General features: G+C 56.2%; 1 protein-coding gene across 1 annotated transcript; it reads right to left on the bottom strand.

Annotated features, from left to right (window-relative positions):
• Positions 1-9,250: 9,250 nt before the first annotated feature.
• LOC144279621 (phospholipase A2 inhibitor and Ly6/PLAUR domain-containing protein-like) lies at positions 9,251-14,205 on the bottom strand. The gene is made up of 5 exons (XM_077841197.1): positions 14,112-14,205; positions 12,451-12,567; positions 11,939-12,091; positions 11,530-11,673; positions 9,251-9,411 (listed from the first exon to the last, which is right to left on the bottom strand). Exons 1-5 carry the CDS (start codon positions 14,203-14,205, stop codon positions 9,251-9,253), a joined length of 669 nt encoding a protein of 222 aa, XP_077697323.1.
• Positions 14,206-21,383: the final 7,178 nt, after the last annotated feature.

Raw genomic sequence — 21,383 nt, 5'->3', positions numbered from 1 at the left:
GAGATGTACCGGAGAAGGTTCCGGAGTCAGCGCAAAATGCCTGAGGTCACCTACCTACAACTGGTCAACCGGATGCAGGGATATGCCCGCAAGTGGACAGCTGGGGCCCGAGCTAAAGAGGACCTGCTTGACCTAATCGTACTGGAGCAACTGTATGAACAGTGCCCTTCCGACCTGAGGCTGTGGCTGGTGGACAAAAAGCTGGAGAACCCCCAGCACGCAGGGCAGCTGGCCGACGAGTTTGTGAACAGTCGGTCAGGGGGTAGCCGGGAGGAGTCCCAAAAGAACAGGCCCCCCCCGATGCAGAGAGAGAGTCACCAGGGGGCCTCCCAGCGGGGAAATAGGGAAAACCCCCTCCCAAGGGGGACGCCTGGCGTCGGGCCCCTCCGACCTGCTCGAGGGGACCAACGTGACCTGAGCTGCTATCACTGTGGCCAGAGAGGCCACGTACGGACCCAGTGCCCCAGGCTCAGGGACAGACTGAGCAGACCCAACCTACCCAGGGTTAACTGGGTAGGGACCCAGCTGGACGAGGGGCAGACGACCCAGGAAAGGGGGCTGCCAGCTTACCACCTGCTCCGGAGGGAAGAGTACCCCAGGCCAGCTCCGCCAGAGGGCTGGAGGCTCTGGACTCAGGGTGCTCAGTTTACAGGGTGGGCGCGGGGCTGTCCCTCTGGAGAGAGTGCCTTGTTCCCCTGGAGGTGGATGGGAGGAAGGTCAATGGATACTGGGATACGGGCGCGGAGGTGACGCTGGCCCGGCCCGAGGTGGTGGCCCCAGATCAGGTGGTGCCCAACACCTACCTGACCCTGACAGGGGTGGGCGGGACCCCATTTAAGGTGCCCGTGGCAAGGGTACACCTGAAATGGGGGGTCAAGGAGGGCCCCAAGGATGTGGGGGTACACCACCATTTGCCCACTGAAGTTTCGATGGGGGGAGACCTAGAGGACTGGCCAAGCAAGCCCCAGACCGCCCTGGTTGTGACCCGTAGCCAGAGCCGGCGAGGGGCACTGCACCCTGTCCTCGGGGAGGGTACCGCACCGGAGGCGCAGGACTCTTCCCTGGTGGGGAGGGAGCGCCGAGGGGCACGGCTCAGAGAGGCTGAGGCCTCAGACCTGGCCACTGAGGGGGAACCGGGCCCCATCCCTTCCCCAGCCGCTGGGTTCCAGGCCGAGTTGAGGAAAGATCCCTCCTTGCGGAAGCTCAGGGACCTGGCCGACCTCAGGGTGGGACGGACCATGAGGAGAGGCTGCCAGGAGAGGTTCCTGTGGGAGAAGGGGTTCCTGTACCGAGAATGGGCTCCCACAAGGGAAGTAGAGTCCTGTGGGACCAGGAGGCAGCTGGTGGTCCCCCAGAAGTATCGCCGCAAGCTACTGTACCTGGCCCATGACATCCCCCTCGCAGGGCATCAGGGAATCCGGCGCACCCGGCAGAGGTTGCTACAGAACTTTTACTGGCCCGGGTCTTTACCACAGTCCGGCAGTATTGCCGATCCTGTGACCCCTGTCAGAGGGTGGGGAAGGCCCGGGACAAGGGGAAAGCGGCTTTGAGACCTTTGCCCATCATAGAGGAGCCTTTCCAGAAGGTGGCCATGGACATCGTGGGGCCTCTCAGCAAGACGACCCGGTCGGGGAAGAAATACATTCTGGTGGTGGTAGATTTTGCCACCCGCTACCCCGAGGCAGTGCCCTTAGCTTCCATTGAAGCAGACACCGTGGCCGATGCGCTCCTGACCATTTTCAGCCGAGTGGGGTTCCCCAAGGAAGTCTTGACAGACCAAGGCTCCAACTTCATGTCGGCCCTGCTCCGGTGCTTGTGGGAGAAATGTGGGGTCCAGCACAACTGGGCCTCAGCTTATCACCCCCAGTCCAATGGGCTGGTGGAGAGGTTCAACGGGACGCTAAAGATGATGCTGAAAACCTTTATGAACCAGCACCCGCAGGATTGGGACAAGTACTTACCTCACCTGCTGTTCGCGTACAGGGAGGTGCCCCAGGAGTCTACCGGATTTTCGCCTTTCGAACTGTTATATGGCAGGAGGGTGAGGGGCCCCCTGGACCTGATGAGAGACGAGTGGGAGGGGAAGGCCAGTCCCGATGGAGAGTCAGTGGTGGAGTATGTCCTGATCTTCCGAGAGAGACTGGCTGAACTCATGGGCCTGGCCAGGGAGAATCTGGCCAGAGCCCAGAAGAAGCAGAAGGTCTGGTATGACCGCACGGCGCGGGCCCGGGCCTACGCCACCGGGGATCAGGTGATGGTTCTCATCCCCGTGAGAAAGAACAAACTACAGGCCGCCTGGGAGGGCCCTTTCAAGGTCGTCAAGCAGCTCAATGAGGTAAACTATGTGGTGGAGCTGTCGAACCGGGCGCACCACCGCCGGGTGTACCATGTGAATATGATGAAGCCATATTATGCCAGGGGGAATGTGGTGTTGGCCGTGTGTGGACAGTGGGAAGAGCAGGGAGATGACCCTTTAGTAGATCTATTCCCTGAGACCAGAGCTGGTTTCCCCCTGGAAACAATTCCCCTCTCGGATCAGCAAAGCCCTGCCCAGCAAGCTGAGGTCAGGGGGGTGCTGCATCCGTCCCGACAGCTGTTTTCCAACCAGCCTGGACGCACTAATCTGACTGTCCACCGGGTGCAGACCGGGTCGCACCCACCGATAAGATGCTCCCCCTTCCGAGTCACAGGGAAAACTGTTCAGGACCTGGAAAGAGAGGTCCGGGACATGCTGGCTTTGGGGGTGATCCAGCCATCTGCCAGCCCTTGGGCTTCGCCGGTGGTGCTGGTCCCCAAAAAGGACGGGTCGGTCCGGTTCTGTGTGGACTATCGGAAGCTCAATGCCATCACTGTATCTGATGCCTACCCCATGCCCAGGCCGGACGAGCTCCTAGACAAGCTGGGAGGAGCTCGGTACCTTACCACCATGGACCTTACAAAGGGCTACTGGCAAGTGCCGCTGGATGCAGATGCCCGGCTGAAATCGGCCTTTATCGCCCCTCTGGGGCTCTATGAGTTCCTGACCCTGCCTTTCGGCCTCAAGGGAGCGCCGGCCACCTTCCAGCACCTCGTGGACCAGCTCCTGAGGGGGATGGAGAGTTTTGCCGTGGCGTATATTGATGACATCTGTGTCTTTAGCCAGACCTGGGAGGACCATGTGTCCCAGGTTAGACAAGTGCTGGACCGACTCCAGGGGGCTGGGCTGACTGTAAAAGCGGAGAAGTGCAAGGTGGGGATGGCGGAAGTATCTTACCTGGGCCATCGGGTGGGGAGCGGCCGCCTAAAGCCGGAACCAGCCAAGGTGGAGGTGATCAGAGACTGGCCTGCTCCCCACACCAAAAAGCAGGTCCAAGCCTTTATTGGGATGGCAGGATACTACCGAAGATTTGTGCCCCACTTTAGCGCCATAGCCACCCCCATCACTGAGCTATGCAAGAAGGGGAAGCCAGACAAGAAAGTGCCAGGAGGCTTTCCGGGCGCTGAAGGAGGCTCTGGTCAGTGGCCCAGTTCTGGCAAACCCAGACTTTGACAAGCCCTTTGTGGTGTTCACCGACGCCTCCGACACGGGACTGGGGGCGGTGTTAATGCAGGAGGATGGAAAGGGGGAGAGACACCCCATCGTGTACCTGAGCAAGAAGTTGCTACCCCGGGAGCAACACTATGCGGCCATCGAGAAGGAGTGCCTGGCCATGGTGTGGGCCCTCAAGAAACTAGAGCCCTATCTCTTCGGGCGACACTTCACCGTCTACACCCACCCCTCTCCCCTGACCTGGCTGCACCCGATGAAAGGAGCCAACGCCAAACTCCTGAGATGGAGCCTGCTCCTGCAGGATTACGACATGGACGTGGTCCACGTGAAGGGAAGGGCCAACCTGATAGCGGATGCGCTGTCCCGGAGAGGGGGCCCCGAACTTCCCCAGGTCACTGGTCTCAGTGACCCCGCTCAGTTCAGTCTAGAAGGGGGGAGAGATGTGAGGATGGGACGCAGCAGGGAGGGGGGAGTGTTGACCTGGGAATGTGCCCTGGGGAGGGGAGACCTGAGAGCCTGTCACCTGAGCCAGGACGGGGAGGGGGATGTGACACCTCTGCCCGGGAATGTGGACGGAGACTGCAGGAGGGAGCCTGCTGGGGGGGTTTAGTTTCAGTTTGGGGCTGGGGAGAGGAACACAGGGAACCCCAGGGCTGGGGTCTAAGCTCCCTGCTCCCCCAGAAGGACGTGATTGAGGCGTCCTGGGTGTACCCACAAGCTCTGTTGTGGACTGTGTTCCTGTTGTCCAATAAACCTTCTGTTTTACTGTCTCAGTGGATCCCAGGAAGAGGGGTGCAGGGCCTGGACTCCCCCACACTCCGTGACACACGCCCAGCAGTGCTCAGCGGATGCTGGGCCCCGTCGCCCTGGGCAGCATCTTGCCCAGTCTGGCTGGGCTCCTGGCAGTGAAATTCCTCTCCTAACGCCCCCTCTGTGTTGCCCCCCCTCCGCCAGGGGGAGCCACCCCACAGCTGAATGATGCCCTCATAGTCCGTGGGTCTCTCTCCTCTCCCCACGCCCACCCACGCCTCAGTTTCCCCATCTGAGCCCAAAGGATAATGAAGCTGAACTGCTTTTGCAAAGATCCAGGGAGTCAGGGCCCCAGGCAAAGCCCATTACAGCCAGAGTGGGAGGAGGGGGCGCGTGTGTCTCTGGACAGACTGTGACGTCCTGTGGAACAGCGCTGAGTCTTATTGTATTCCACAGCAGCCCCTGAAAGTCCAGCGTGGGGACAGAACTGGGGACAGCGTGGGGACAGCCTGGCCTCCCAGCCCCCACTGCTCTACCCCATCAGCCCCAACTCCTCTTCCATAGCTGGAATAGAACCCAGGAGTCCTGGCTCCCAGCCACCCCGCTCTAACCACGACACACCACTCCCTTCGGAGAGCCAGGGATAGAACCCAGGAGCCCTGACACCCAGCACTCCCTGATTTAACGCTATCTATTTCCAGAAGTAAAGGCACTGAATAAAGCTGGGTCCTAAACTGAAATTCCCCAGAGCTCGTGTGTGTGTTTGGACAAGTTGCCACACCGCTGCCCGCATCTGCACTGAACCCAGGTGTCCGGGCACACACCCCCCCGGTCTCGGTCTCCGGGAGCTGGGACATTGGATTAAGCTTGGCTGGAGCTGAATCCAATATCCCAGCCTCAGCTCCCAGAGACCAAAGAGGCGGGGAGGGGGAAGGGGTCTCCTTTGTTCTTTCTCCTTTTGATCCTCCTGTGCAAAGGGCGTCCCTGGGACATTCCCCAGCCTACAGCCTGGACCCATGACCTGCCAGGGCCCCTCAGTTCTCCATCCCAGGGGTGGGCAAACTATGACCCGGGGGCCGGATCCGGCCCTCCAGATGGTTTAATCCGGCCCTCGAGCTCCCACTGAGGAGTGGGGTCCGGGGCTTAGCCCGCTCTGGTGCTCCAGCCAAGGAGTGGGGTGGGGGGCTTGTCCCGCTCTACACGGCTCCCAGAAGCAGCAGCAGGTCCCCCCTCCGGCTCCTATGCGTGGGGACCCCCGCAGCGCCCACTGGCTGGGAACTGTGGCCCATGCAGGGACGGCGCCTGCGGACGACGTGGCGCCCAGAGCCTCGGCGTAGGAGCCAGAGCGGGGACATGCCGCTGCTTCGGGGAGCTGCTTGAGGTAAGCGCCGCCCGGAGCCTGCACCCCTGAACCCCTCCTGCACCCCAGCCCCCTGCCCCAGCCCTGATCCCCCTCCCTCCATCTGAACCTCTGGGTCCCAGCCCGGAGCACCCTCCTGCACCCCCAACCCCTCATCCCTAGCCAGAGCCCTCAGCCCCTCACCCCCAATTTCCTGAGCAGTCATTGCCGGCCATACAATTTCCATACCCAATTGTGGCCCTCGGGCCAAAAAGTTTGCCCACCCCTGCTCCAGCCTGCAAATCGCTCCCCGTTATATTGCAGCCAGACCCCTCCCCCACCCCCCGAGAATAACACTGCAGAGCGACCCCAGCAAACCCCCCAGCCCAGCAAACCCCCCTGCCCAGAACTCCCAGCACCCTCCGGGCCAACACAAGCTCCTAGAAAGTCCACTGCTGATTCCTTGAAAGGAGACGCCCCGATCCTGTCGGCCCAAGGGAAGGTCCCAGACACACCCTGCTTTAGATCGAACACTGAGAACCAGGGAAGGGCAGGAGCTAAGTGATTACAAGCCAGAAAAGGCAGAAACGGTCTGTGTGAGGGGTGTGATGGCGCCTCCCTCTGGCCAAATATGGCACAGCCCCAAGGTTCACGTAGCCCAACCGGGGCAGGGGGGATCCCAGGCCTGCCCAATCCTCTGACTGCCGGCTCAGGGCCCTCCAACGAAATAAACGGGCTCAGAGGAGCTCCCACCCTGCCAGAGCCCGGAGCACCTCCCTACCTCCCCCCGGGGCTCTGCGTCCCTGCACCTTTGGGGGCTTGCAGCCAGTCGCTCCCTCCTCTCTGGCAGCTGCTCTGCCCCACGGCTTTCCAGCCCCTTTATTCCTCCCAGCTGTGGTTAGCAGGGCACGCATTAAACCTTCAGTCTCTGGAACACCATGGGGTGCGTACGCCCCAAGACAGGTACAAAGAAATCAAAGGTCAAAGGCAAGCGATGCCTCCCTTCACAGGCTAAGTCAGTTCAAAGCAAAGGTTTCCTGGCTCCCAGCTCCCACCTGTTGCACCCCCATTCCCCTTTCAAGCCCGGGGAATGAACCCAGGAGTCCTGGCAGGAATCTCAGCACTGACGGGCAGGGGAACATTTCCAAGCAGGATTACATGTGGATGGGGGTGGTGCTCCTCATCGGGATGACCCCAAGCTCGGGCGAGAGCTGGAGGAGGAACGAGAAGAAGGAAGGACAGACGGACTCAGACCCACTGGCCAGGCCCCTAGCGTGGGCTGTGGGAGTCCCAAGCTCCAATCCCTGCTCTCCCCAATTCAGTCGGGGGACGTGGCCCCGGGTTTTCCTCTCGCTGGTTTTACCCACAAATTCCATCCTGACCCCAGAATCCGCCATCCACAGCGGCACGTTCCCCAGGTGAAATCCCGCCCCCACCACCCGGCTCCCTGTGCCTGTGGACGGACGGGACTCACCTGTGGCCAGGAGAGCGGACAGCAGGCAGAGGGGCAGAGCCACCCACATGGTGCCCAGGTGTTTGCTGCAGTGAGCAGGACAGCGAGGAAGCATCTGGCTGTGGTTTTCTCAGGCAGGTTGGCAAATACCTGCCCCCTGGGGGATCGGTTGGGGCTGCCCCATGACATCCTGGTGCGCCCGGAGATGGGAGATTTCACAGCCCTGCATGTGACACTGGCTGATCAGGTGATGCCAATGTGTACTGAGGCCAATTCCCTTGTGCATTAGTGGAGATCAGCGGTTCTCAGCCAGGGGTCCGTGTACCCCAGGGGTACGCACAGGTCTTTCGGGGGCACATCAGCTCATCTAGATATTTGCCTCGTTTTACAATCAGCCACTTTAAGGCACGAGTGAAGTCAGTAAGAGCTAAACTGTCGACCCCTTGTTCATATTGCTCTATATACTCTACACTGAAATGCCAGTGCAGGATTTGTCCTGCGTTCCCGCCCAGTTATTTTATAATGGCGGAAATGAGAAAGGAAGCAGCTTGTCAGCAGCAGCATGGCCGTGACCTTGTGCATTTTTATGGCTGGTTTTGTGAGCAAGTCGTTTTTAAGTGACGGGAAACTGGGGGTACCCAAGACACATCAGACTCCCGCAAGGGGTACAGCTGTCTGGAAAGGTCGAGAGCTCCTGGCCTAGATCAAAGGGATGGCGAAGGTAGAAGAGTGTGTTTGGAGTTTCGATTTAATGAAAACCAATGGGCCGTGGTATGGTTTTCCCTTCCCCGTCTGCTCTTTTAACGGAGTAACAACCATTCACCCTGAGCACAGCCCTGGGACTCACTGACCCAGCAGAGATGCCGGAGGGATGCTAAGGAGGAACTTTAGCACCAGAAAAGTGCTGACCCCAAAGGCAGGGGCCATCGTGTGTGCTGACCGCCGCGTTCCTCCCTCCCCCCATCGAAGGCAAAGCCCACGTGGGTGGGGGCCCTGCCAGCTTGTTCTCTGGGAGAAGAAGCTGTAAGGATGGATTCAGGGAAGGATCCTGCCTCACTGGGCCGGCTGGACTCTTACAGGGACCGGAACCGGATGCAAAGCGGGGAGCCCTGGAGACCGTCTGGGGGCACCTGAAAAGACTTGGGAAAATTGCAGTTTCTTCCATCACCGCCACCGTTTGGAATTACAGACTGCGACTCACCTGGGTATGAATTTTACCGGCTTTAACCCCTCGTGACCCTCATTCCCTTTCCTTAGCTCATGAACCTTTAGCGAGTTTCCTACAGACCTGGCTGCCAGCATTGCCTTTGGTGTAGGATCTGGGGTCCCGTGGCTCTGGGGTAAGTGACCAGTCTCCTGGGGCAGGGGACAACCTTGGTGGGCTGGTTTGGGGTGTACGTGAGGTTTCCTCCCAAAGTCCGGCTTGTCTGAGAGTATCTGAGGGGACTGGCTGTGACTCCGGGGTCAGACGGGGGCAGCGATCCAGGAGTTCACACTGGGTGAAATCTGCTCACAGAGCACCACCGGCTGGGGGGATCTGCCCTGTTTCCTGACACCCTCCCTGAGCCCGTCACTCCCAGTGGAGCCGCCCCAGAGAGCGGGACGAACTGAGCCCTGCAAAATCAACCTAGAAGGACATTGCTCCCCTCCAGGGCGTTCCCGCCCGCCTGGACAGCTGGGTGAGCCACGGCCTCTCCTTCCCACAGCCCTCCTTCCCCAGGGGAGCTTAGCCCGCCGGTGCCTTTCCCCCAGCCATGGGCCTTGCCTTCCGGGAGGGGGTCCAGGCAGGACTCCTGGGTTCCATTCCCTGGCCCTGCAAGGGGAGAGGGGTCCAGTGGTTAGAGCAGGGGGCTTGGGAGCCAGGACTCCTGGGCTCTATCCCTGGCTTTCAGAAGGGAGTGGGCTCTGGTGGGTTACTGGGGGGATTACTGGGAGTCAGGACTCCCGGGTTCTCTTCCTGCCAGCATCACTTGTGCACAGATAGGGGCGGGGGGGGCCCGGTACGGGGCGGTCAGGGGACAAGGAGCTAGGGGGGTGCTTTCCCCACAACTCGCTTGATTCAGCCAATGCACAAAAGAAACCCGCAATCCCCCCAAAGAGAAGCAGCAGCCGGTGGCTGCTGAAGGGAGGTGCACTTCAGCCCGGCACACAGCAGAAGGGCAGGACGCCAGACTGGGGCTCAGGGCTGCCCGATGCCTCCACCGGCCCTGGGAGCTGGGTAGCACTCGGCCCGGCTCAGCATCTTCACCACGCCCTGGGCGTATTTCCTCTCCCCCTCTCTCTTCATGCAAGCGCCAGGGGAGGCACATCCAGCCACAGCCTTCTTCACGGTGATGTTACCTGGACGGGGGGAGAGAGACGTCATCAGGGGCTCCCACATCCCCTCCCCTGACCCCCATGTGGTTTCTCACACACTCCCCTCCCACCAGGACTGCACCCGGCTCTGCAGGCAGAGTGGGGTCTCGTGCGCAGAGCAGGGGGCTGGAACAAAGTGAGAACATAACAGAGGAACGGTCCTCCTGGGCTACACCAAAGGTCCATCTAGCCCAGTATCCTCTGGCCAATGCCAGGTGCCCCAGAGGGAATGAACAGAACAGGGAACCTTCCGGTGATCCATCCCCTGTCGCCCATTCCCAGCTCCTGGCAAACAGAGGCTAGGGCCACCATCCCTGCCCACCCTGGCTAATAGCCACAGATGGACCTGTCCTCCAGGAACTTCTCTCGTTCCTGTTTGAACCCTGTTATAGTCTTGGCCTTCAAAACATCCTCTGGCAAGGAGTTCCACAGGTTGACTGTGCATTGTGTGAAGCAGTACTGCCTTTTGTTTGTTTTAATCCTGCTGCCTGTGGTGACCCCCCGTTCTTATGTTAGGAGGAGTAAATAACTCTTCCTTATTTCCTTCCTCCACACCCTTCAATCTTCTCAAGACCTCGATCATATGCCCCCTTAGCCGTCTCTTTTCCAAGGTGAAAAGTCCCACTCTTATTAATCTCTCCTCATATGGCAGCACTTCCATCCCCCTCATCATTTTGGTTGGGCTTTTCTGAAGCTTTTCCAATTCCAATATCTCTTTTTTGAGAAGGGGCGACCACATCCGTACGCAGTGTTCAAGCTGTGGGCGTCCCATGGATTTATATAGAGGCAACATGCTATTGTCTGTCTTATTCTCTGTCCCTTTCTTAATGATTCCCAGCATTCTGTTCGCTTTCTTCACGGCCGCTGCACATGGAGTGGATGATTTCAGAGAACTCTCCACTATGACTCCAAGATCTTTCTTGAGTGGTAAATTTGACCCATCATTGTGTATGTCTAGTTGGGATTACGTTTGCCCATGTGCATTACTTTGCATTTATCAACATTGAATTTCATCTGCCGTTTTGTTGCCCAGTCACCCAGTTCTGAGAGATCCTTTAGTACCTCTTCGCAGTCTCCTTTGGACTTAACTATCTTGAGTAGGTTTGTATCTTCTGCAAATTTTGCCACCTCACTATTTACCCCTTTTTCCAGAACATTTCGGAATATGGTGAATAGGACTGGGCCCAGTGCAGATCCCTGGGGGACTCCCACTATTTACCTCTCTCCGTTCTGAACACTGACCATTTTTCCTACCCTTTTTTCCCTATCTTTTAACCAGTTACTGAGCCATAAGAGGATTTTATCCCATGACAGTTCACTTTGCTTAAGAGCCTTTGGTGAGGGACGCTTTCTAAATCTAAGTACATTATATTCATGGGATCCCCCTTGTCCACACGCTTGTTGACCCCCTCAGAGAATTCTAGTAGATTGGTGAGGCGTGATTTTCCTTTACCGAAACCATGTTGACCCTTCCCCAACAAATTATGTTAATCTATGTGACTGATAGTTCTCTTCTTTCCTATAGTTTCAATGAGTTTGCCCAATACTGAAGTCAGACTTATTGGCCTGTTGTTCATGGGATCACCTCTGGAGCCCTTTTTAGAAATTGGCATGTCATTAGCCATCCTCCAGCCATTTGGGACAGAAGCTGATTTAAATGGTAGGTTACAAACCACAGTTAGTAGTTCTGTAATTTGACATTTGAGTTCCTTCCGAACTCTTGGGCGAATCCCATCTGGTCCTGGTGACTTATTACTGTTTAATTTATCAATTTCTTGCAAAGACTCCTGTAATGACTCCTCAATCTGGGACAGTTCCTCAGATTTGTTATGAAAACAGAATGGCTCAGGTTTGGGAATCTCCCTCCCAGCCTCAGCCGTGAAGACCGATGCACAGAATTCATTTAGTTTCTCCGCAGTGGCCTTATCCTCCTTGGGTGCTCCTTTGGCATCTCGGCAAGTAGGACTCCAGGGTTCTCTCTGCAACTCTGCCAGGGGAGTGGAGTCTAGTGGGTCAGAGCAAGGGGGGCTGGGACTGAGCCAGGACACCTGGGCTCCACCTCGTACTCTGTGTTCAGACCCCGCCCCCATCTGGAGGACTTACCCAGTGTTAATATCCCAGATTCCTCAACACAATGGTCCTCGGCGCCGGTGCAGGCCAACATCCCCACCGGCTGCTTGTCAAAACGATCCACTATGAAAACCATCTGGCACTGCCGGCCATTGGGGACGGAGCTCACAGTTGGCACTGAGAACAGTCAGACACACACAGTCAGCCAGGGGTGGGGAGTCACCACACGCTGGGCTCGATCCCAGCTCGGGGAAGGGAGTGGGGTCTAGTGATTAGAGCAGGGGAGCTGGGAGCCAGGACTCCTGGGTTCTGTCACCAGCTGTGGGAGGGAAGTGGGGTCTATGGGTTAGAGGTGGGGGGTGAGGCTGGGAGCCAGGACTCCTGGGTTCTCTCCAGGCAGGTGTGGCCGGAGCAGAGCTCTAGGTTTGCAGCAGACACACACCTGGGATGGCCCCGGCGTTGCAGCCGTCGGTGTTACAGCTCACGATGTTCGCCCGCATGGTGACATTCTGCGCGTAGGTCAGCGAGAAGGGACCGGACTCACAGTTCTTGGGCTCCAGGCACGATTTAGCCGTGTAGGAGAAGTAGTTTCCCTCTGTGGAAGAGAAACAGAGAATCACCTCTGAGCTCCCCAATGGATCCCCAGCTGCTCCATCCTCCCGTTTTGTTCCATCCACCCCACCCCCAACTAATCTCATCTTTCCCCCGACCCCCAATAAAATCCTCTCTTCTGTCTGATCCAGGCCCCACAGTCACCCACTGCAATTCCCCATCTCATCCCATCCCCTGTCTATGACATTATCTTTCCAGACTGAGCAGTCCCTGCTCCTGGAGAGGAGCGGAGGCTATTGGTTAGAGTAGGAGGAGGGGGTGGGAGCCAGGACTCCTGGGTTCGACCCCTGGCTTCAGGAGGACAATGGTGTCTACACTTAGTAGGAATGTTCTTTCACTCACCCAGCCTGATCTCTGCCACGACGGTGACGCAGGTCCCTTCCGAGGGGGCGCAGGGCTGCAGGGGGCCGGAGCACGATAGCTCTCTGGACGCACACACCTCGCATTGCAGAGCGCTCCCTGGAGGTTGGAAAAATCCCTTCTCGGTACAAACCCCGGCTCCCCACCCCTCCCCAGGCAGTGCCCGTGGGCGAAATACCACCAGGAACCAAGAGGTGGCGCTGTGGGAGTTGTTACCACCAATGCCTCCTCACTGAACGTGTGGGCAGGCAGATCTTGGAGAAATGCCACCTGCTTTTGCAGCAGTTCTGCCCAGTTCCATTTAACTCTCCGGATGGGGAAAGGCATCTTGCTAGCTGGTCATTTGTATCTGACTCAACACTGCAGACAAGTCTGTTTGCTGCCTGAGTGTCTGTGGCTAGAATACATTTTCAGCTGCTGACGTGGCTATCTGGGGTGCAGCTTGTGCCTGCGAACAAACCCCACACGTCTGTGTAGACAGAAAAACAAGAATTCAGCTGCTCTGAGGAGGGGTTTCTGCCTGGCTTTGCGGTGAACCTTTCACACACACACACACACACACACACACACCCCGTCGTAAATCTCTGGTCCAGGCCTCTGCCTCTCAGAGTTACGTCAGCTCAGCCACACTCGACTTCAGCCCACTTTTCATCGCTGATCCTCCCAATTCTCTTCTTCAGAATACGATTGATGCTTGTTAAGCCTTTGGATAGATGGCTGTGCACCTCCAGCCAGCGATCCCAGGAGCATCAACTCTTTCCTCTCCATAGCGTGGGGGCCTTTAAATTCATGATGTGCGTGTAAGGTTTTTAAGAAAGAAAGAAAGAAAGAAAGAAAGAAAGAAAGAAATTTGCCCACTTTGGTTTTTTTAGAGCTTTCATGTGGAAACATCAATTAAACCTCAGAATGCCTTCCCCTGCCCCTTCTATGTCCCTAGAATGTAGCAAAGTTATATTATCATATTATATTATCACTATCAAAGAAATATGGAAACTGAGGTAGAAAAAAGATGTGTTCAATTCAGGGTTAGAACCAAGAAGACAGTCGAGAACTCCTCACTCCTGACTCCCAGCTCACTCTAACCCATGAGACCCCACTCCTCTTTCAGGCCACGGACAGAACCCGGGAGTCCTGATTTGCAGCCATCTCCGCTCAAACTCACTACACCCCAGCCCTCTTCTACAGCTGGGGAATGAGCCCAGAAGTCCTGGCTCCCAGCCCCCACCCGTTGCACCCCCATTCCCCTTTGAAACCCGGGGAATGAAGCCAGGAGTCCTGGCAGGAATCTCAGCGCTGATGGGCAGGGGAACATTTCCAAGCAGGATTACATGTGGATGGGGGTGGTGCTGCTCATCGGGATGACCCCAAGCCCGGGTGAGAGCTGGAGAAGGAACGAGAAGAAGGAAGGACAGACGGACTCAGACCCACTGGCCAGGCACCTAGCATGGGCTGTGGGAGTCCCAGGCTCCACTCCCTGCTCTCCCCAATTCAGTCGGGGGACATGGCCCGGGTTTTCCTCTCGCTGGTTTTACCCACAAATTCCATCCTGACCCCAGAATCCGCCATCCACAGCGGCACGTTCCCCAGGTGAAATCCCGCCCCCACCACCCGGCTCCCTGTGCCTGGGGACGGACGGGACTCACCTGTGGCCAGGAGAGCGGACAGCAGGCAGAGGGGCAGAGCCACCCACATGGTGCCCGGGTGCTTGCTGCAGTGAGCAGAACAGCGAGGAAGCATCTGGCTGTGGTTTTCTCAGGCAGGTTGGCAAATACCTGCCCCCTGGGGGATCGGCTGGGGCTGCCCCATGACATCTTGGTGGGCCCGGAGATGGGAGATTTCACAGCCCTGCATGTGACACTGGCTAATCAGGTGATGCCAATGTGTACTGAGGCCAATTCCCTTGTGCATTAGTGGAGATCAGCGGTTCTCAGCCAGGGGTCCGTGTACCCCAGGGGTACACACAGGTCTTCCGGGGGTACATCAGCTCATCTAGATATTTGCCTCATTTTACAACCGGCCACATTAAGGCACGAGTGAAGTCAGTACGAGCTAAACTGTCGGCCCCTTGTTCATATTGCTCTATATACTCTACACTGAAATGCAAGCACCAGAAAAGTGTCGACTCCAAAGCCGGGGACCATCCTGTCCTGTCAACTCTCTTCTTCCAAATTTGATTGGTGATCGTTCACCCTTGCCACTGATGGCTTCACACCTCCATCGTGCATGCAAAAACTCTGGGCTGGCTGAAGAGATCCCATGATCCTTAACTCTTTCCTGTCCAGAGCTTGGGAGAGTTTCAATTCAGTCAGTGAACATAAGTTTTTAATGGAAGGACGAAAGAAAGAAAACCAATTGGTCCACTTTGGTTTTTTTCAGAGCTTTCATCTGGAAACATCACTTCAACCTCCAAAAGCCTTCTCCCGCCTTTGCCAGGGTCCCAGGTGGGAGGAAGGGAACATTACCCCCATCTTATAATCAGGGAAACTGAGGCAGAAAGAGGCAGTGTCAGACTCGGAGCCACGAATACAGCTAAGGAATCAGATTTCAGAGTAGCAGCCGTGTTAGTCTGAATCCCCAAAAAGGACGGGAGTACTTGTGGCATCTTAGAGACTAACAAATTTTTATGAATTTGTTAGTCTCTAAGGTGCCACAAGTACTCCTGTTCTTTTAAGCAAGGAGTCCGAATTGCTGCTGGCTTCCAGCCTATTCTAGACCCACCCCGTCCCTGACCTGGGGATAGAACCCAGGAGTCCTGGCTCCCAGAAATGAGACCATGTGAGTCAGTGCGATGGTGCAACAGTGTCCCCTCCTGGCCAAGCACGGCTCGGTCCCGGCTCACGCAGCTCAGCGCGGCCCTCACGCTAGTCCCTGTGCCCAGGAATCTGCAAACCCCTCCCGCTGCTCGGCCCTTTTCTCCCTGCGCTCGCTGGGCCAGCGTGGGGCACATACACCTCAGAAGAGACGCCCCACTCCCTCCCAGAGCCGGGGAATGAACCCAGGAGTCCTGGCAGGAATCTCAATGCTGGGGGCAGGGGAACATTTCCAAGCAGGATGACAAGGGTGGGGGACGGTTTTCCTGGCTCCTGAGAATTTTCTGTTTTTTCCAAGCATTTCCTGCTCCTCATCGGTGCCCGGCTCCCTGTGCCTGGGGACGGAAGGGTCTCCCCTGTGACCAGGAGAGCAGACAGCAGGCAGAAGGGCTGGGGCACCCACATGGTGGCTGGGCATTTTCTGCAGTGACCAGAGCAGTGATGAAGCAGCTGGCTGTGGGTACGGCAGGCAGGTTCAGAGAATCAGAGAACCATAGAAGATCAGGGTTGGAAGAGAGCTCAGGAGGTCATCTAGTCCAACCCCTGCTCAAAGCAGGACCCACCCCAACTAATTCATCCCAGCCAGGGCTGTGTCAAGCTGGGCGTTAAACACGTCAAAGGGTGGAGATTCCACCCCCTCCCTAGGGAACCCAATGCAGCGCTTCACCACCCTCCTATTGAAATGGTGTTTCCTAATCTCCAGCCTAGACCGCCCCCACTGCAACTGGAGACCATTGCTCCTCGTTCTGTCATCTGCCACCACTGAGAACAGCTGAGCACCACCCTCTTTGGAGCCCCCCTCAGGTAGTTGAAGGCTGCTATCAAATTCCCCCTCACTCTTCTCTTCTGCAGACAAAAGAAGCCCAGTTCCCTCAGCCTCCCCTCCTAAGTCACGTGCCCCAGCCCCCTAATCATTTTCCTTGCCCTCCGCTGGACTCTCTCCAATTTTTTCACATCCCTTCTGTAGTGGGGGCCCAAAACTGGACCCAGTACTCCAGATGTGGCCTCACCAGTGCCGAATAGAGGGGAATAATCACTTCCCTCCATCTGCTGGCAACGCTCCTACTGATGCAGCCCAAAACACCATTGGCCTTCTTGGCAACAAGGCCACCCTGCTGTCTCATAGCCAGCTTCTCATCCACTGTAATCCCCAGGTCCTGCTCTGTGGAAAGGTTGGCAAATACCTGCCCCCTGGGGGATCGGCTGGGGCTGCCCCGTGACATCCTGGTGGGCCCGGAGATGGGAGATTTCACAACCCTGCATGGGACACTGGCTGATCAGATGATACCAATGTGTCTTGAGGCCAATTCCCTTGTGCATTAGTGCAGATCAGTGGTTCTCAGCCAGGGGTCCATGTACCCCAGGGGTACACACAGGTCTTCCGGGGGGAACATCAGCTCATCTTCATGTTTGCCTCGTTTTACAACCGGCCGCATTAAGGCACGAGTGAAGTCAGTACGAGCTAAAATGTCGACCCCTTGTTCACATTGTTCTATATACTCTACACTGAAATGCCAGTGCAGGATTTGTCCTGCGTTCCCACCGAGTGATTTTATAATGGCGGAAATGAGAAAGGAAGCAGCTTGTCAGCAGCAGCACGGCCATGACATTGTGCATTTTTATGGCTGCTTTTGTGAGCAAGTCGTTTTTCAGTGAGGGGAAATTTAGGGTACCCAAGACACATCAGACTCCCGCAAGGGGTACAGCTGTCTGGAAATGTCGAGAGACCCTGGCCTAGATCAAAGGCATGGCGAAGGTAGAAGAGTGTGTTTGGAGTTTCGATTTCATGAAAACCAATGGGCCGTGGTATGGTTTTCCCTTCCCCGTCTGCTCTTTTAACGGAGTAACAACCATTCACCCTGAGCACAGCCCTGGGACTCACTGACCCAGCAGAGACGCCGGAGGGATGCTAATGAGCAACTTTAGCACCAGAAAAGTGCTGACCCCAAAGGCAGGGGCCATCGCGTGTGCTGACCGCCGCGTTCCTCCCTCTCCCCATCGAAGGCAAAGCCCACGTGGGTGGGGGCCCTGCCAGCTTGTTCTCTGGGAGAAGAAGCTGTAAGGATGGATTCAGGGAAGGATCCTGCCTCGCTGGGCTGGCTGGACTCTTACAGGGACCAGAACGGGATGCAAAGCGGGGAGCCCTGGAGACTGTCTGGGGGCACCTGAAAAGACTTGGGAAAACGGCAGTTTCTTCCATCACCGCCACCGTTTGGAATTACAGACTGCGACTCACCTGGGCATGAATTTTACCGGCTTTAACCCCTCGTGACCCTCATTCCCTTTCCTTAGCTCACGAACCTTTAGCGAGTTTCCTACAGACCTGGCTGCCAGCGTTGCCTTTGGTGTAGGATCTGGGGTCCCGTGGCTCTGGGGTAAGTGACCGGTCTCCTGGGGCTGGGAACAACCTAGGTGGGCTGGTTTGGGGTGTACGTGACCTTTCCTCCCAAAGTCCGGCTTGTCTGAGAGTATCTGAGGGGACTGGCTGTGACTCCGGGGTCAGACGGGGGCAGCGATCCAGGAGTTCACGCTGGGTGAAATCTGCTCACAGAGCACCACCGGCTGGGGGGATCTGCCCTGTTTCCTGACACCTTCCCTGAGCCCGGCATTCCCAGTGGAGCCGCCCCAGAGAGCGGGACGAACTGAGCCCTGCAAAATCAACCTAGAAGGACATTGCTCCCCTCCAGGGCGTTTCCGCCCGCCTGGACAGCTGGGTGAGCCACGGCCTCTCCTTCCCACAGCCCTCCTTCCCCAGGGGAGCTTAGCCAGCTGGTGCCTTTCCCCCGGCCACGGGCCTTCCCCTGGGGGAGGGGGTCTAGGCAGGACTCCTTGGTTCCATTCCCTGGCCCTGCAAGGGGAGGGGGTCCAGTGGTTAGAGCAGGGGGCTTGGGAGCCAGGACTCCTGGGCTCTATCCCTGGCTTTCAGAAGGGAGTGGGCTCTGGTGGGTTACAGGGGGGGTTACTGGGAGTCAGGACTCCCGAGTTCTCTTCCTGCCAGCATCACTTGTGCACAGATAGGGGCGGGGGGGCCCGGTACGGGGCGGTCAGGGGACAAGGAGCTAGGGGGGTGCTTTCCCCACAACTCACTTTATTCAGCCAATGCACAAAAGGAACCCAGAATCCCCCCCAAAGAGAAGCAGCAGCTGGTGGCTGCTGAAGGGAGGTGCACAGCAGCCCGGCATGCAGCAGAAGGGAAGGACGCTAGTCCGGGACTCAGGGCTCCCCAATGCCTCCACCGGCCCTGGGAGCTGGGTAGCACTTGGCCCGGCTCAGCATCTCCACCATGCCCTGGGCGTATTTGTTCTTCCCCACGCTCTTCATGCAAGCGCCAGGGGAGGCACATCCAGCCGCAGTCTTCATCACGGTGATGTCACCTGTACGGGGGGAGAGAGACGTAATCAGGGGCTCCCACATCCCCCCCCGACCCCAATAAGGTCTCTCACACACTCCCCTCCCAGCGGGACTGCACCCGGCTCTGCAGGTAGAGTGGGGTGTAGTGCTCAGAGCAGGGGGCTGGAACTACGTGAGAACATAACAGAGGAACGGCCCTCCTGGGTCACACCAAAGGTCCATCTAGCCCAGTATCCTCTGGCCAATGCCAGGTGCCCCAGAGGGAATGAACAGAACAGGGAACCTTCCGGTGATCCATCCCCCGTTGCCCATTCCCAGCTCCTGGCAAACAGAGGCTAGGGCCACCATCCCTGCCCACCCTGGCTAATAGCCACAGATGGACCTGTCCTCCAGGAACTTCTCTCGTTCCTGTTTGAACCCTGTTGTAGTCTTCGCCTTCACAACATTTCCCGGCAATGATTTCCACAGGTTGACTGTGCGTTGTGTGAAGCAGTACTTCCTTTGGTTTTTTTAAACCTGCTGCCCGTTCATTTCATTTGGTGGCCCCTAGTTCATATGTTAGAAAGAGTAATAACACTTCCTTCACACCCTTCAACCTTTTATAGAACTCTTTCCTATCCCCCCTTAGCCGTCTCTTTTCCAGGATGAAAAGTCCCACTCTTATTAATCTCTCCTCATATGGCAGCCGTTCCATCCCCCTCGTCATTTTGGTTGGGCTTTTCTGAAGCTTTTCCAATTCCAGTAGATCTTTTTGGAGACAGGGCGACCACATCCGCACTCAGTGTTCAGCTGTGGGCCTCCCAATGATTTATATTGAGGCAACACGATTTTTTCTGTCCTATTCTCTGTCCCTTTCTTAATGATTCCCAGCATTCTGTTCGCTGTTTTCACAGCCGCTGCACATGGAGTGGATGATTTCAGAGAACTCTCCATAGAGACTCCAAGATCTTTCTTGAGTGGTAAATTTGACCCATCATTGTGTATGTCTAGTTGGGATTATGTTTGCCCATGTGCATTATTTAGCATTTATCAACATTGAATTTCCTCTCCCGTTTTGTTGCCCAGTCACCCTGTTTTGAGAGACCCTTTAGTACCTCTTCACAGTCTGCTTTGGACTTAACTATCTTGAGTAGGTTTGTATCTTCTGCAAATTTTGCCACCTCACTATTTACCCCTTTTTCCAGAACATTTCGGAATATGGTGAATAGCTAATGTACTCAATGCTTTTTTGACTCTGTCTTCAGGAACAAGGTCGGCTCCCAGACTGCTGCGCTGGGCATCACAGCATGGGGAATAGGTGGCCAGCCCTCTGTGGAGAAAGAGGTGGTTCGGGACTATTTAGAAAAGCTGGACATGCACAAGTCCATGGGGCCGGATGCCTTGCATCCGAGAGTGCTAAAGGAGTTGGTGGATGTGATTGCAGAGCCATTGGCCATTATCTTTGAAAACTCGTGGCGAATGGGGGAAGTCCCAGATGACTGGAAAAAGGCTAATGTAGTGCCCATCTTTAAAAAAGGGAAGAAGGAGGATGCTGGGAACTACAGGCCAGTCAGCCTCACCTCAGTCCCCGGAAAAATCATGGAGCAGGTCCTCAAGGAATCAATCCTGAAGCACTTACATGAGAGGAAAGTGATCAGGAACAGCCAGCATGGATTCACCAAGGGAAGGTCATGCCTGACTAATCTAATTGCCTTCTATGATGAGATTACTGGTTCTGTGGATGAAGGGAAAGCAGTGGATGTATTGTTTCTTGACTTTAGCAAAGCTTTTGACACGGTCTCCCACAGTATTCTTGTCAGCAAGTTAAAGAAGTATGGGCTGGATGAATGCACTATAAGGTGGATACAAAGTTGGCTAGATTGTCGGGCTCAACGGGCAGTGATCAATGGCTCCATGTCTAGTTGGCAGCCGGTATCAAGTGGAGTGCCTCAAGGGTCAGTCCTGGGGCCGGTTTTGTTCAATATCTTCATAAATGATCTGGAGGATGGTGTGGATTGCACTCTCAGCAAATTTGCAGATGATACTAAATTAGGAAGAGTGGTAGATACGGTGGCAGGTAGGGTTAGGATACAGAGGGACCTAGACAAATTAGAGGATTGGGCCAAAAGAAATCTGATGAGGTTCAACAAGGACAAGTGCAGAGTCCCGCATTTAGGACGGAAGAATCCTAGGCACCGCTACAGACTAGGGACCGAATGGCTAGGCAGCAGTTCTGCGGGAAAGGACCTAGGGGTGACAGTGGACGAGAAGCTGGATATGAGTCAGCAGTGTGCCCTTCTTGCCAAGAAGGCCAATGGCATTTTGGGATTTATAAGTAGGGGCATAGCCAGCAGATCGAGGGACGTGATCGTTCCCCTCTATTCGACATTGGTGAGGCCTCATCTGGAGTACTGTGTCCAGTTTTGGGCCCCACACTACAAGAAGGATGTGGATAAATTGGAGAGAGTCCAGGGAAGGACAACAAAAATGATTAGGCGTCTGGAGCACATGACTTATGAGGAGAGGCTGAGGGAACTGGGATTGTTTAGTCTGCAGAAGAGAAGAATGAGGAGGGATTTGATAGCTGCTTTCAACTACCTGAGAGGTGGTTCCAGAGAGGATGGTTCTAGACTATTCTCAGTGGTAAAAGATGACAGGACAAGGAGTAATGGTCTCAAGTTGCAGTGGGGGAGGTTTAGGTTGGATATTAGGAAAAACTTTTTCACTAAGAGGGTGGTGAAACACTGGAATGCGTTAACTAGGGAGGTGGTAGAA

Source organism: Eretmochelys imbricata, chromosome 24 (genome assembly GCF_965152235.1).
Source record: "Eretmochelys imbricata isolate rEreImb1 chromosome 24, rEreImb1.hap1, whole genome shotgun sequence".
Taxonomy (NCBI): Eukaryota; Metazoa; Chordata; order Testudines; family Cheloniidae; genus Eretmochelys; species Eretmochelys imbricata.
Note: the sequence above shows the minus strand (reverse complement) of the source record. Positions and strands in the feature narration are given on the sequence as shown.

Bases quoted from the DNA above. Each gene is read 5' to 3' on its own strand.
- LOC144279621 (XM_077841197.1), bottom strand. From the start codon at position 14,205: ATGCTTCCTCGCTGTTCTGCTCACTGCAGCAAGCACCCGGGCACCATG. The intron at 12,092-12,450 runs GTGAGTGAAAGA...TCTCTTCCACAG, and splicing joins CGTGGCAGAGATCAGGCTGG to AGGGAAACTACTTCTCCTAC. The intron at 9,412-11,529 runs GTAAGTCCTCCA...CCCCCCGTCCAG, and splicing joins ATCTGGGATATTAACACTGG to GTAACATCACCGTGAAGAAG.